Below are 13,970 nucleotides of genomic sequence, written 5' to 3'. Positions count from 1 at the left end.
ATATGTCTCATGAACATGATGTGAAGATGAGTGGGCAGCCGACAACTTTGACACCGGGCTTTAGGCTGTTCACCAAGAAGCGATGTTTGTGTTTGTGCTTTTTCTTTTCTTTGGCTGAACAACAGGACGAGATTGTAAAGTGACCTGAAGCATTTTACTCATACTTATCAGTGTTTTAAAATACTCTCCACCCTCTCTATGTGTTCTCTGCTTTCTGACAGTTCCTGACCCTGGCCCCCTTTCCTCCTAATTTTGCTACCTGAATCACTGACACACTGTTTCTCACCACCCAGTGTTTCTGATCCCAGAAAATCCTCCTATCTCCACCTCCTCCCTCTGACTGTAACCTACAAACTGAAGCTGAATTCTGGCCTTGCATACATCACGCTACCCAACATCCTCCTCTCATTTTGATGTGATATAGAGCTCCTTAGATTACTCAGGAAATGCTTCCAGCCTACTTAGAGTACATCAGTGGTGGTGCAGAGAAATGAGGGGGCGACAGACACCAACGAAAAGTACATAGCTTCTTCATATACCCCTGAAGCATCCAGCACAGAGGCACTGGTTGCTTTTTCTGATGCTGTGTTGTCAGAGTTATCCTCAAGCAGAGGCACGCACATATTTAAAAATCTGAAACACGAGAAAGTGAAAGATCTCAATGAGCAAATTAAAGGAGAAATGGAAGACAACTTAATGTATGCTTTTTTAGTCCATTAGTTCCAGTCTTATAAACACATTGATGAATACTCATCAGGTGAATTATAGAAGCAAATGTACCACAAAGGACATCCCCTGGACAGAGCTGACCCATACTCCCATAACAAGTGTGTGCTGAGCAAAAGGTTATGGGAACTAATCTGACACCCAGGCCTGATTAATAGCTATTTATACATACACACAGCCTGGTCTGCCCCAGAGAGTCTGTCTGCCTGGTCATCTTCTGCTGGACAGTGTGAATGTTGGATCATCCTGTCTGCAAGCCTCTGTCTCCTCTCTTTCTCTCGCCACACATAGCTACTGCACTAGAACTACATCCAGTTCAAAACCACCAATGCTCCATGACAATGGCTCCTGTCAGCTAGTAGAAATGACACCAGCTGAGACTACGGGCTGTTATTGTCTTTAGAAATTAAAAATTTATTGTATATAAGTTTCAGCAGTCCACTATGGGTTTGTTTATCTGAAATATAGAAAAAAAAATATTTATAGCGGTGTATTTTTTACCTTATAAGGATCAGACCAACTGAATGGTTTAAAACTGAGTTGTTAAACATGTGGGTAGTGGACTAGAACTGGCCCTCCAAAGTTCAATGGACTGCTCTAAAAGTGTTAAAATTACAGAGAGATTTTAGTGTTTTAAATGTTTAAATGTTTTTTAAAGTTTACTACACAGACAGAAGGTCTTTCAATGTTCTTCTTCAGATACTGGTTTTGACTCAACCTCCAGTTCGTGTATCTGACAATTTAGAGACATGTTTTTTTGTTTGTTAAATCGTAAAATAGCTCCTAACTCAAGAGATGAACCCATATTGTGTCTACACATAACAGACAACTTAGCAAATACCCTATAAACCGATAAATAACTTTTAATTGTAGGCACTTAAACAAGCAATATCCTGTCACAAAATGCCGTTAAATTTATTATCACTGGCATTTATTGGTAGTGGCTTCATAGTTCAGCATGACAATGATCTCAAACAGGCTGCCAATGCAGTAAAAACATACATGGATAGAAAAACACAAACTTGAACACCATCAGCCATGGATTGGCCTCCCCAGAGCCCAGACTTCAAAATTATTGATAAATTATTGAAAAAAAAAAATGCAGCCAACATCCAAAGAATAGAATTGAAGGTCCTTCAAGTAACCTGGAGAACTATTCCTGAAGACTTCTTAAAGAAGAGAGTTCAGAGCCTCAGAGAGTTCAGACTGTGTTGGCTAATAAAGGTGGTCACACCAAACATTGACTTTCCAGCTTGTTAAATTTGTGCAAACTCTGTTTTGCCTGCAGATATTTCCCAAAATATATATAAAAAGAGATTTGGGTCAAGAGTTTTGTACAGTACTGAACATGGAAAGTTAAAAAAATTTTTTGTTTCTGATCTTAAAGATCATGAAGAGTAAGATAAACAGCTGTTTAGCGTACTTGTAAAGCCACTGATATTTATAATGGATGGAATAAAACAGTTTTTATCTCTTTGTCACTTGTGCTGTACATAGTGAGCTTACCAAATGTGAATGCTTACTTGTGTTCCTTTACATTAAAAGAAAGGTAGGCCATTATGCAACAGCTTACTGGTCTGGCCCCCTTAAATTAACCAAACTGGAGCATACTGTATAAAGTTAGATTAAACCATTCTACTTTGTTTATTTGTGGTTTAGATTTATAGTGTGTATATTACCATTTCAGTACATTATACTTAAAGGAACAGACCTACACAGTGGTCTAATTCAAACTAATTATGAATGTTAATGTGTGCCTGCTATTTAATGCTAATGCATTCAAGTTTCTTGGTGCTTTTTCCTGCTGTTGTGTGGCAATAATCCTTTGGTGAAGCTTTTGTGTACTTTATGTGTATTTGACTTTCTTTTTTCCTGTTTGTTTGTTTGTTTGTTCTAGTCTTTGCCCTCTTAGACTGGCCTTTGAAATGTTTCATTGTTTTCACCGTGTCTATTAACTTTAGAAACCTTAACTCCAGCTTCTGTTTATCTCTATGTTGCTGCTCCTAATAGCAACATGTCTCCGTCCTCCCTCTTGTTTCTCATCTGAGCAAATGCAACACCCACATCTGTATTCAAAGGAGGAGATTTTGAAAGGAAGCACCCCTCCACTCCACTCCTGCTCTATAATTTAGGTAGAAGAGGAGGAGAGCAAGACTTAGAGAGAAGCACGGAGGAGTGAGGGGACTAAAGAGGAGCTAAGGGTGAAGGTGGACTGGGAGGAAGAAGGTTTCCATAGAAACAGCTTTGCTCAGTTTAATATCTGATATAGTGATGCGGATTCTGGATGAAGGAAGCTAAACTAGCAAACGTCTCCTGAGATTTCTCTTTTAAATCGTGCAATCAGTCAAAAGAAGGTCTGAAAAGTAAGTTGAAACTGTTGAGGCGAGTTTGAGGTCTGCTGCTTCCCTCAGACAGAAACTACACTAGTTTCCATTTTCATTTTTGGAAACTCCACTCTGCCGTGTTTCAGGAAATACGTGCTGTTTACTCCTCTATATTTATTCCCAAAGGGATGCAGAGGCTCTGCAGCAACAGTGGTTTTACAGGTTTAGTCACAAACAAAAGTATCCCAAAGTATCCTGTAGTTGTCTGTAATTTCATGACAGTCGGTTCAATATTAGGACTTTCGACTCAAAAACATAAATGTCAGCCTATTATCATGCAAGAGAAAAGGAAGAATGTAATTTTGTACAGACATTTATGGTGTCCAGTCAGTGAATCATAATGACTGTAATTCATCATGATTCACGGTTTCGAAATCATGAACGTCTGAAGAAAATTAGGAGTCACTCCGCTGAGTAGACATCGAGAATTTCACTGAGAAGCAGAAAAAAACAAAACAACTGAAGTTCGGGTTATAAAAAGTCATAACATTTCAGAAAGTCGGATTTATTTTTGGAGGATCATTAATATTTGTAGAAATGTGAATAGAAATCTGATTTTAAATTGTTCCTGTCTGGGCCACAGTGGTGGGCAAACAAAGTGATCGTGCTGTTAAAGGGAAATGTGAACCAAGAAGAGGCCCCTAGGAAAGCTGCAACAACCAAGTATCTGAAGAGGATCAGGCAAGTCCTGAGGAGTCAGATGAATGGAAAGAACAAGATCCGGGCAATCAACACCTACACTCTGCCCGTGATCAGGTACCCTGCAGGGATGATAAGTTGGCCAAAGGAGGAGATAGAAGCCACTATCGCTATCAGGAGCCAAGGAAGCTCCTGAACATGCATGGATGGTTTATAGTCCAGCACCCTGAGGCTGTACACTAAGCAGAAGGAAGGAGGCCAGGGACTAGTGACTGTTAGAACCACAGTCCAGGATGAGACATCGAACATCGACGAATACATCAGGAAGATGGCCACGACTGACTGTGTGCACAGGGAATACTTCAAGCAGCAGAAACCCAAGAAAAGGGAGGAAGAGGAGGAACCATCATGGAAGGACAGGGCCCTGCATGGTATGTATCACCGGCAGATCGAGTAAGTGGCTGACATCCAGAAATCCAACCAGTGGCTGGACAAAGCTGGACTGAAAGACAGCACAGAGGCACTAATCATGGAAGCACAGGAACAAGCTCTGAGCACAAGATCCATACAGGCTGGGGTCTATCACACCAGGCAAGACCCCAGGTGCAGGCTGTGTAAAGATGCCCCTGAGACAATCCAGCACATAAAGCAGGGTGCAAGATGCTAGCAGGCAAGGCATACATGGAACGCCATAACCAATGGCTGACATAGTGTACAGGAACATCTGTGCCGAGTACGGCCTGGAAGTCCCGAGGTCAAAATGGGAGATGCCCCCAAGGGTGGACATACAGACAGACACAATGGTGGTGGCTAACCAATCAGACATAGTGGTGGTAGACAAACAGAGGAAGATGGCTGTAGTGATAAATGTGGTGATACTGAATGACAGCAACATCAGGAAGAAGGAACACAAGAAGCTGGAGAAGTACCAAGGGCTCAGAGAAGAGTTTAAGAAGATGTCGAGGGTAAATGCAACAGTGGTCCCCGTGGTAATCGGAGCACTCGGCGCAGTGACTCCCAAGCTAGGCGAGTGGCTCCAGCAGATCCCAGGAACAACATCCAAGATCTCTGTCCAGAAGAGCACAGTCCCAGGAACAGCTAAGCGATAATTAGTAATCAGTTAATGCAGTCGTTTTGTTAAACCCTTTGAATTAAAGCTGAAAGTCTGCGTTGACTATTTGATCTGTAACCACTGTGATAGTGTACAGAGGCAAAGCTACAAAATTTATAGATGTATCTGCATTCACTCGTTGCTCATTGTTACTTTGAAATGATAATCCAATACTGAACACACCATATGCTCAGTCATACTGCATCATTAAGTTGAAAGTTCAGGAATATCAAATTAAAGATTTTCAGTAAAATATGATTATTATTATAATTTTGATTTAAAAATGAGAATTTTTAATAACAATTACTGGGATTAATCACACATTCTGCTCGGATTCAGGTCAAACAACACTTACAACACTTTGCACTCCTTCTGGGATGACCACAGTATGTGAGAGGAAGCCTGCTGCTTTATCACAGTTAAAGTTAAACTTAACAAAGGGACATGGACAAAGTTTCAAAGCTTAAATCCAGTGTTCTCTGCCTTTCGTACCTCAGTGTTGTTATAACCTTTGTCAGGTGTTAACAACAAGCTGGAAAACATCTGTAGCACAGCTGTTCGGGAGTAAATGTAAACCATTTACTGTTAAAGTGCAATTTGTGGCAACAGCCCTGTAATCATCAGGGTGATGCACAGTTTTAAACTGTGTTGCCAACTTGCTCCATCTCCAAGACCCCATATTTCTGTCTCCCACCTGTTGCCATTTTTGTTCCTTGAATAGAGTTACTTCAGAAATCATGACTCAAATGAGTTCCTGCTTGCTTACATGGGCACATCAGGCGTTACTCAACACCTACACAAGCTGAGAGCACACCAAGTGGATATCCATTTAGTGTCATTTCCTCTCCTTCCTCTCTTACTTTCTTCTGCTTTTTTCTCTCCTCTCCTCTCCTCTCCTCTCCTCTCCTCTCCTCTCCTCTCCTCTCCTCTCCTCTCCTCTCCTCTCCTCTCCTCTCCTCTCCTCTCCTCTCCTCTCCTCTCCTCTCCTCTCCTCTCCTCTTCATCCACCTCCCCCTCCCTCCCCCCATGCACAGCAGAGGGGAGATTGACACAGCGTTTTCAGGCCGTGGTGTATGAGTACAGTAGCAGAGGAGAGTGCGCACAGACAGGATTACCATCGGCGAAGGAGGCAGCGGAGGACAGCAAAGGATTAAAGGAGAGACACGGCGAGGATGAAACGATGAATAAGCGATGAAGGAGTAACTAGAGGAAACTATTCAAAGAAAGGAAGAATTAAAGAAGTGGTCACACACCTCATGAACTTAAGGACGTTGGAGCTTTGCCCTGCAGAGTGAGAGCGAACTAAAAGTACAAGCAAAAGAAAGGAAACAACTGATCATTTGCAAGGTGAGAGTAACTCATGCTCAAATGTCAATATTTAAATATCAGAAAGATTTGCTCAGAAACAGTTTGATAAACCGAAGTTTGAATACATTTATGTGATAACTTTGCTTGTATTATAGAACTTTGGTAACCTCTGATGACATACATGACGAGCAGCTTTTAGTTTTGCATGTGGACGGCGCACTGTTTCGCAGAGATCAGGCCAGAATAAGCACTGCGTCAGACGTACTCAAAGCTCGGGCATCATGGAAACTGCTGTGTAGGGTTAGGTCACACTAGTCATTCACACACAAATCTCTACAACCCTGGTGAAGCTTAAATGCATCACATGAAGACATATCATGAATCATCAGGTATAAATATGCCCGAAGACAGTGATGTTGTCCACCTGTTGATCTTCTTACGCACCTGTCTTATGTTTTTATGCAATCTCATCAGAAGGGAATCATTGTTTCTGGAGCCTTCAGAAAAAGGAGAGGAACAGCATCATTGTATCTTCCACCTCTGCAGAGTAAAGTGAAGGAAAAGGGAACAAATTATCCACTGATGGTTCCACAAAGATGGAAGAAGTTGAAGGAATCCTCTGACACAATCTTCATAATGATGCAAACACATTTTCATGTGCAGAAAATGCTAAACATGTGAACAACAGTGTGCAGGGACTTTAATATAAAATAAAACTTCTTAGTTTGTATGAAGGACAAATTGATTAATTATCCTCGATTACATCACTGTGACCTAGTCTCGTCAGGCTAATAAACGCTGGTAATCCTTTAGGTCAGTTAAATTGAATAAACTGTAGTGAGACATTTTATTCCAAAAAAACTGACTACATTGTTCAGAGACATGACTTAGATATCAGACAACTAACTGTAAACGGTCAATAGACTTGAGCTGCTGCAGATGAGCAGTCGCCATAGTGACCTTTCTCTATCTGCTCATGAGAATAAAGAGACGTCCATCCTTAGGCAGGATAAAGTGACTGTGACTCAGTGTCATTACTGCTTTTAAAACTTTGTCATCACTTTCAACTCGATGTGTTGCAAAATGATCATGTGGTCAGTTTGTATAACAAGCCTGAATCGTGAACCAGAAAATACAATATGTTATGCAAAAATTAAAATAGGACAAAATAGGAAAAAAACCCAAACAAATCTGAATTGTAGCCAAGATGGAGGATGTCTGGGATGTGAAGATAGCGTGGGAATAATTCTCTTCATGGCTTCTGCTGATGCTCTGTAGGTACTGAGGTGAAACCAGGGTATGTATTGATTAGCTTTCACAGAAGAAAGAGAAGCAAAGAGAAGTGGAATGACTAACTAAAAACAGTCTTTTTGATAAAATAATTAAAGTTATTGATCACAATCTGAATAATCAAATTCCACGACAGTGAAAATAAATGATAGTTTAAGGCAACAATTGAAAAATAGTTCCTGTATATACAGAGTTTGAAGGTTAGTTTGTTGTATTTGAGTAGTTTTCAGTTTACTTCTAATTCTGTCTTCTGCAGAAAACATTTATATGCAATGTCATTTGCATTTGTTCACAAAGTCTTTTAAGGACGCTACAGCCACTTTCCTGTTTTCAACAATCAACACATGATGACCAGCGATCAAGATCCTTGTGCATGACTCCTTCATCTGAGGCTGTATCTGATATAAAGCATGTCTGACATCTGATATAAAACTCTGGCATTTGCACTGGAAATATTACTTTTCTTAGTGGCTGACAATGTCGTTTATCTCATCAGGGGCCATTATCAAAAGCTTTCGGGGAAATGAACACTTGAGCATCCTAATTTCCTTCTTATCACCCAGCTCACTTACCTTTTTTTTTTTTTTTTTTTAATCTTTGCTGAGTCTAACAGCCAGAAAGTCCCCAAGTTGCGAAGCTGCATTGCACTGCATTTGCATGTGCAAAATGTGGTATATACAAAGTACAATTCATAATTACAGCAGGGTTCCAACCAAAAATTACTTCAATATGAATTACTCAGATAATGGCACCCTTAATCTACAATTGAATACTGTAATTAGACCAAAAATCTCAGTTCAAAAGGTACGTTTGATTTTGCATGTTTAAAAAAAAGGCAAAAAAAAGAACTAAATCCTCACATGTGAGGAGATGAAACCATAAACATCCCCTATATTTGCACACCTCATGCACACCGTTCCTTCTTATAAAGTTTTAATCTGGATTATTTTCCAGACATATGCTAAAAATTGTAAAATGCAAGAAAATATGTCTTTTTGAAATGTTACCATTCATATTTTTGTGATCAGTGTAATTCTATTGCCCTCAGTGCAGTGTGAAATTATTTGGGAAATAGGCAGGCGAAAGTAAAACATCCAAACTCTGCAGGGCTCCTCTCGTCCTCATTTGTGTTTTCACTCAGTGATGCAGATCAAAAGCCTGCACTGAGTGTCACCTCTTAGCGCCCATTTAAACATATTTAAAGTCACACGTAGCTGTTGTGTTCGTGCCCTTGCACCCTTTCTCTCATTCCACCCCTCCCTCCCTCTCTGAGTCATTTTATAAGAGCACTTAATACTGTATACTGCCCCCCTCCACGCGCACACACAGCTGGTGACTCTCTCCACTTCCCTCCATCCCCTAAATGCCAGAGGAGATGTGTTCCTATGGAAACTGACTTCAGAAAAAAGTCCCCAGTTTTAGGTGGTGACCATTAACTGGTTTGTATTGTGTGTGTCTCATCTCTGCTTCAACACTTTGGTACCTGCACTCTGCCTCTGTCAGCCCTCCTGTTCATTACAGCTTAGAAACCTTTTGCACTCAAAGGGAAACCTTAGAGCTTACACACTGCTGGCTCACTGAAACAGACACAAGCTAGGAGGTCTGCAAAATCATGCTGTTAGCTGGAAGTTAGCCTGAGTGGAGGCAGACACATGCTACTTATTAAAAATCGAATCCCTTCAATCAGCACTTACAGATATTTCTCCATGTGTATGTGGTTTCCTGTGAACTCTGTGGTTGATTAGGAGAAATGATTAAAGCCTCCGACCCCGTCTTACAGACAAACAAAAATACAGTTTCATGTGACACCTGAAAATTCAAGAAAAGTCAGTGTCATTTTGCTCATTTATTCTCTTACTTTACAATATTTTGAACTAGAAATCCACAACAGTTTTTCCCATAAAAAATAAGCAGCTCAACGCATGCATTTGATTTTGATGCCTGATATAGTGTTATATTATCAATATAAGCTACACTATAGACAGATATAGACAGTCTTGCACCTTTAGATCGGGCCCCATATGTCTTAAACAAATAACTGCATAAACTTTTATTTTCAATTAAAGATGCATAAGATATGAATAGTGTCACAAACAGCTCTGTGACATTGCAGATGTGCTAAATAGATACAAAGAAAGAGTTTAATAGTAAACACATTGTTCAAAAATTTTGAAATGACTCCTCAAACTGGATTTTATTAGGTGTGAAAAGCTTCCTAGAAATTAAAAGCACGATGGTGATCACAAAATGTAAATAAACTGTATCATGGTAAAGTATGTGAGTCTTGGAGGGGTGGGAGGTAAGTTCATGCTACTATCCTTGATCTCTTGGTCCGGGCGCAGTAATAATATAACACACTGGCTGCAATCAGGTTTGTAACATGTAATTTTGCTAGCTTGCCAAAGTATGTGTCAAACTCATTTTAGTTCATAGGCCATAGACGCCTTCGTTTGATTGCAAGTGGGCTACAACTTTCACAAAAAAGAAAAAAAAATCAATTTTTTTTTTATTTTAAACAAGTAGAGGTGCATTTTGTCAGCATTAGCATTTGATAACAAAGCAAATGACAACAAGCCTGGGATGTCTTGGGGGAAAAAAGGCACAGGTTTTCAGTTTCAGTCAATTTTCTGTAATTAAAAAGAAAGAAAACTCTCCTTACATTAAACAAAATATACTTTCTTCAGTGTGCGATGCCAGGCTGTGATTGATGTCTCTGTCAGTGAGAAGACTTTAAAACTTCAGATGACTTCTTTTTGCTTTGTCTGTTACACTTATGCATCCTCATGTGAACCACATTTTAACTCACAAAACCAAACAATGCATAGACTACTATTCCTCAGATTTTCCACTCGTGCATTGCTATTATGCAAAATATTAAATGTGATGAGGTTGGTTTAAAAAAGCAAGACAACAACCATCACATGACAGTTTCTGTTGAATTTTATGCTTCTTCTAGGGGTCTCTTCAGTGGCCTGAACACCACCTGCTGTGAAGAGACCAGATGTTTGGGAGTAGGACACAGTTTGGCCTCCCACTGTGGCCCTCTACCTGTGATCACTGGTGCCATGGGAACAAGTAGAGCGAACAGGTGAGCCCAGTAATATCAGCCTGATGTGAATTTACTGATGTGGACCATTCATGTTTAAACTCATTTTACTTGGTGTTGCTGGAATTGTAGCATCTCATTATCACTGTATCAGTTCACAGCTCTGTTTGAGCATCTATCTTTGAAGTCTCATTATTTCCTGACTAATTTGTAGAGGATCAAAGACCGTTGCGTTCACTGACACAATTTTCTCCTTTTTTAATTTGAACGTTGGTTGGTTTAGAAGTCTCCAACCATCTGGTGAGAATGGGCTTGTTAATTTGGGTTGGCAGGGTGAGTCAGGACCAGCTCAGGGATATTTACAGTAAGCAGATCCTTAGAAAAGGCCAAGGCCGTCCTACACTGTCCTGACCAGCTGCACACGAAGAGCTCTCGCCTTCAGGTAGCTGCAGCAGGTCTCGCACAGTGAAGAAGGAGGTTGCCTTGTTGTACCATGTACTATGTTCATTTTTTCCCATTCTGTGTGTAAATCAGTAGTCTGACACATTATTTTTTTTTGAACACACAACACCTAATTTCTTTCTTCTTTAACTGCTTGTTGTGACTTAAATGTACCAAGGCGGTTCTTATGGATTTCATTTTGTCTTACAGTTTTGTGTCTTGCGAATCAGCATGATGTTTACCCCCAGCACCACAACCGTTTACATCCCCACCCAAGAAAAACAACACAGATAACATTGATTTGTCATTGTCGCCATAAACTTAGCATCTCTCAAACAGAGCTCTCAAGTGTCAGTGGGTCAATGAATGATTAATAGAGAGTGTGAACACTCATTTACATATGATGAAGTGCCACCACAGTACAGGCATGTCCATCCCAAAATGATTTGTCTGACTGACAGTGAGTCACATATAATCCTATAATCTGTGATGACAGCGATCCTTCTCACGCAGCTATATTGAACTCACCTTCCTAGCAGGTAATCCTCTATGTAAAGGAGATACACTCAGGTGAAGAGGAGTTTGGTCAATTTAAGTAGATCATTTGTAACTCTGAGTTCAGTATATAGTTTATGTTTTATGACTGGAGTCATAAATATTACTTGATGCTGACTGTCTAATTTGATTGGACTGAGAATGAGTACAAAAGCAGCCAATGTCTAAGGACAAACTTTGAAAAGAGCTTCAGAAACCCAGAGAACTATTTCTCAACACCCCTTCAAAAAATAGAAGAAAGCTAATTGGAAGCAACAGATAAAGAAAAGAGTTTTGCACAGTCAACTAAGAATAAAAGAAAAAAAATAATACAATTTTTAATCCAAGTCCCTTTCTTTCCTGACAGGTACAGCATTGTGTCTGATACTTTACCAGAAGAAGAAAGGCAGAAGATCTCTAGCTTAGGACTCCATAACGGCCACAGTTCACCCAGATTCAGACTGCACTTGGCCTGCACCTCAGAAGGAGAAGACAGGAGGAGGTCAGGAACCTCCGCTATCGTGCCCAGCACGACGGAGCAAGGAGTGATGAACAACTACAACGGAAAGGTTTTGACAAGGGGCTCCAACCAAGTACGGAGCCGATTTGTGAAGAAAAATGGACAATGTAACGTTGTGTTCACCAACATGGAAGAAAAGGGGCAGCGCTATCTAGCTGACATCTTCACCACCTGTGTGGACATCCGCTGGAGGTACCTGTTGGCTGTATTCTGCACCAGCTTTCTTGTCTCCTGGCTGTTTTTTGGTTTAATCTTTTACACTGTTGCCCTGGCACATGGGGACTTTGAAGAGCACCCTACACTGAAGGGTGATGGACTGGCAGCTGGAGGTCTGCACGGAGCCACATCTGGACATACAACTGGAGAGCAAGCACAAAGGATGCCCTGCATACTTCATGTTCAGGGGTTTATTGGGGCGCTCCTGTTCTCCATGGAGACCCAAACTACTATTGGTTACGGATGGCGCTGTGTTACCGAGGAGTGCCCTGTTGCTGTGATAACAGTGGTGATACAGTCCATAGTAGGCTGCATCATTGACTCTTTCATGATTGGCACCATTATGGCCAAGATGGCTCGGCCAAAGAAGAGGAACCAGACCCTCATGTTCTCCAAAAACGCTGTCATTGCACTGCGTGATGGCAAGCTGTGCCTCATGTGGAGGGTGGGGAACCTGCGGAAGAGCCACATTGTGGAGGCTCACGTCCGTGCCCAGCTCATACGTTCGTATGTCACAGCTGAGGGCGAATTCATCCCTTTAGAGCAGATGGACCTCAATGTGGGCTATGATGAGGGCACAGACAGGCTGTTTCTAGTATCTCCACTGGTTATAGTCCACGAGATAGACAAAGATAGCCCCTTGTATACTTTGAGCCGAGCTGATCTGGAGGCAGATGACTTTGAGGTCGTTGTGATCCTGGAGGGAATGGTGGAGGCCACAGCCATGACCACCCAGTTCCGTAGCTCCTACCTTTCCAGAGAGATCTTCTGGGGTCACAGGTTTGAGCCTGTGATCTACGAGGACCGCGACCGCTACAAGGTAGACTACGCACGCTTTCACAAGACATACGAGGTGCCGTCAACGCCCCATCTCAGCGCCAAAGAGCTGGATGAAGCTGCGAGCAGGGCTTCTTCCGCTGCTTCTCCTGCGTCTGCATGCAGAGCCACAAAAGACTTGATCCCTATGTCGCTTAGCGCCTTCTGCTATGAGAACGAGGTGGCATTGAGCTGTGGGGAGGAAGAGGATGATATATTTGACTCTTCTCAGATTGTAGGGAAGGAGAGGGCAGAGGAAAGAAGGACTTCAGTTTCTGTTGACTTCCAAAATATGTTCCACGACAACTCGACTGTGACTTCAGGCAGTCACAATGTCATGTGTGTTCTTGACATGGACAATAACCAGATGGAGTTTGATATCTTACAGACTGCAATTCCTCTTGATCCAGTGACCTATAAGAGCGAGCAAGAGATTCAGTGAGAAGAGGGAGGGTATGGTCTTCCATGCTCCTCCTGTTTCTGGACCTGTTTTCTGCATGTCCCATACCCCTTTTGCCTTTCCAGTGTTATTTTATATTCACATTCAGTGGTTCAAAAGTAAGAAATGTTTCCTAAATAGTTTTGTGATGGAATTTCTTTTGTCAAAGGTTCTTTGTACAGAAAAGGTCTGGCTGGTTATTTTGGCTCCTGGCAGGATTTTGGCTCTTTTATTATGATTTGACAAAGGAAAGCACAGTGGCAGAAAAGCCCACAAACTTGGACTAAGAAATGTATATTTTGCATAATTAAAATGTTCTTTATCTGAATTTAATTTCTATGTGAACATAAACAATATATTTTATGAAAGAAATAGCAACTCTGATTTGAATTCTCTTTTTATTGAAGAGAACTGAAGTTCTTCAAGTTTTATGCTCGATAAGCCGGTTCGTGGATTTCCGTGGTCATCATGCTGACAATAGTTTCCCACATTGTCTTTTA

At 41.1% G+C, this 13,970-nt stretch overlaps 1 protein-coding gene across 1 annotated transcript; it reads left to right on the top strand.

Moving 5' to 3' along the window:
- Positions 1–10,523: 10,523 nt before the first annotated feature.
- On the top strand, positions 10,524–13,473 carry LOC116311572 (ATP-sensitive inward rectifier potassium channel 12). The gene is made up of 3 exons (XM_031728722.2): positions 10,524–10,546; positions 11,847–11,923; positions 12,026–13,473. Exons 1-3 carry the CDS (start codon positions 10,524–10,526, stop codon positions 13,471–13,473), a joined length of 1,548 nt encoding a protein of 515 aa, XP_031584582.1.
- The last annotated feature ends 497 nt before the right edge of the window (positions 13,474–13,970 follow it).

This window comes from Oreochromis aureus, linkage group 4 (genome assembly GCF_013358895.1).
Source record: "Oreochromis aureus strain Israel breed Guangdong linkage group 4, ZZ_aureus, whole genome shotgun sequence".
NCBI lineage: Eukaryota > Metazoa > Chordata > Actinopteri > Cichliformes > Cichlidae > Oreochromis > Oreochromis aureus.
Note: the sequence above shows the minus strand (reverse complement) of the source record. Positions and strands in the feature narration are given on the sequence as shown.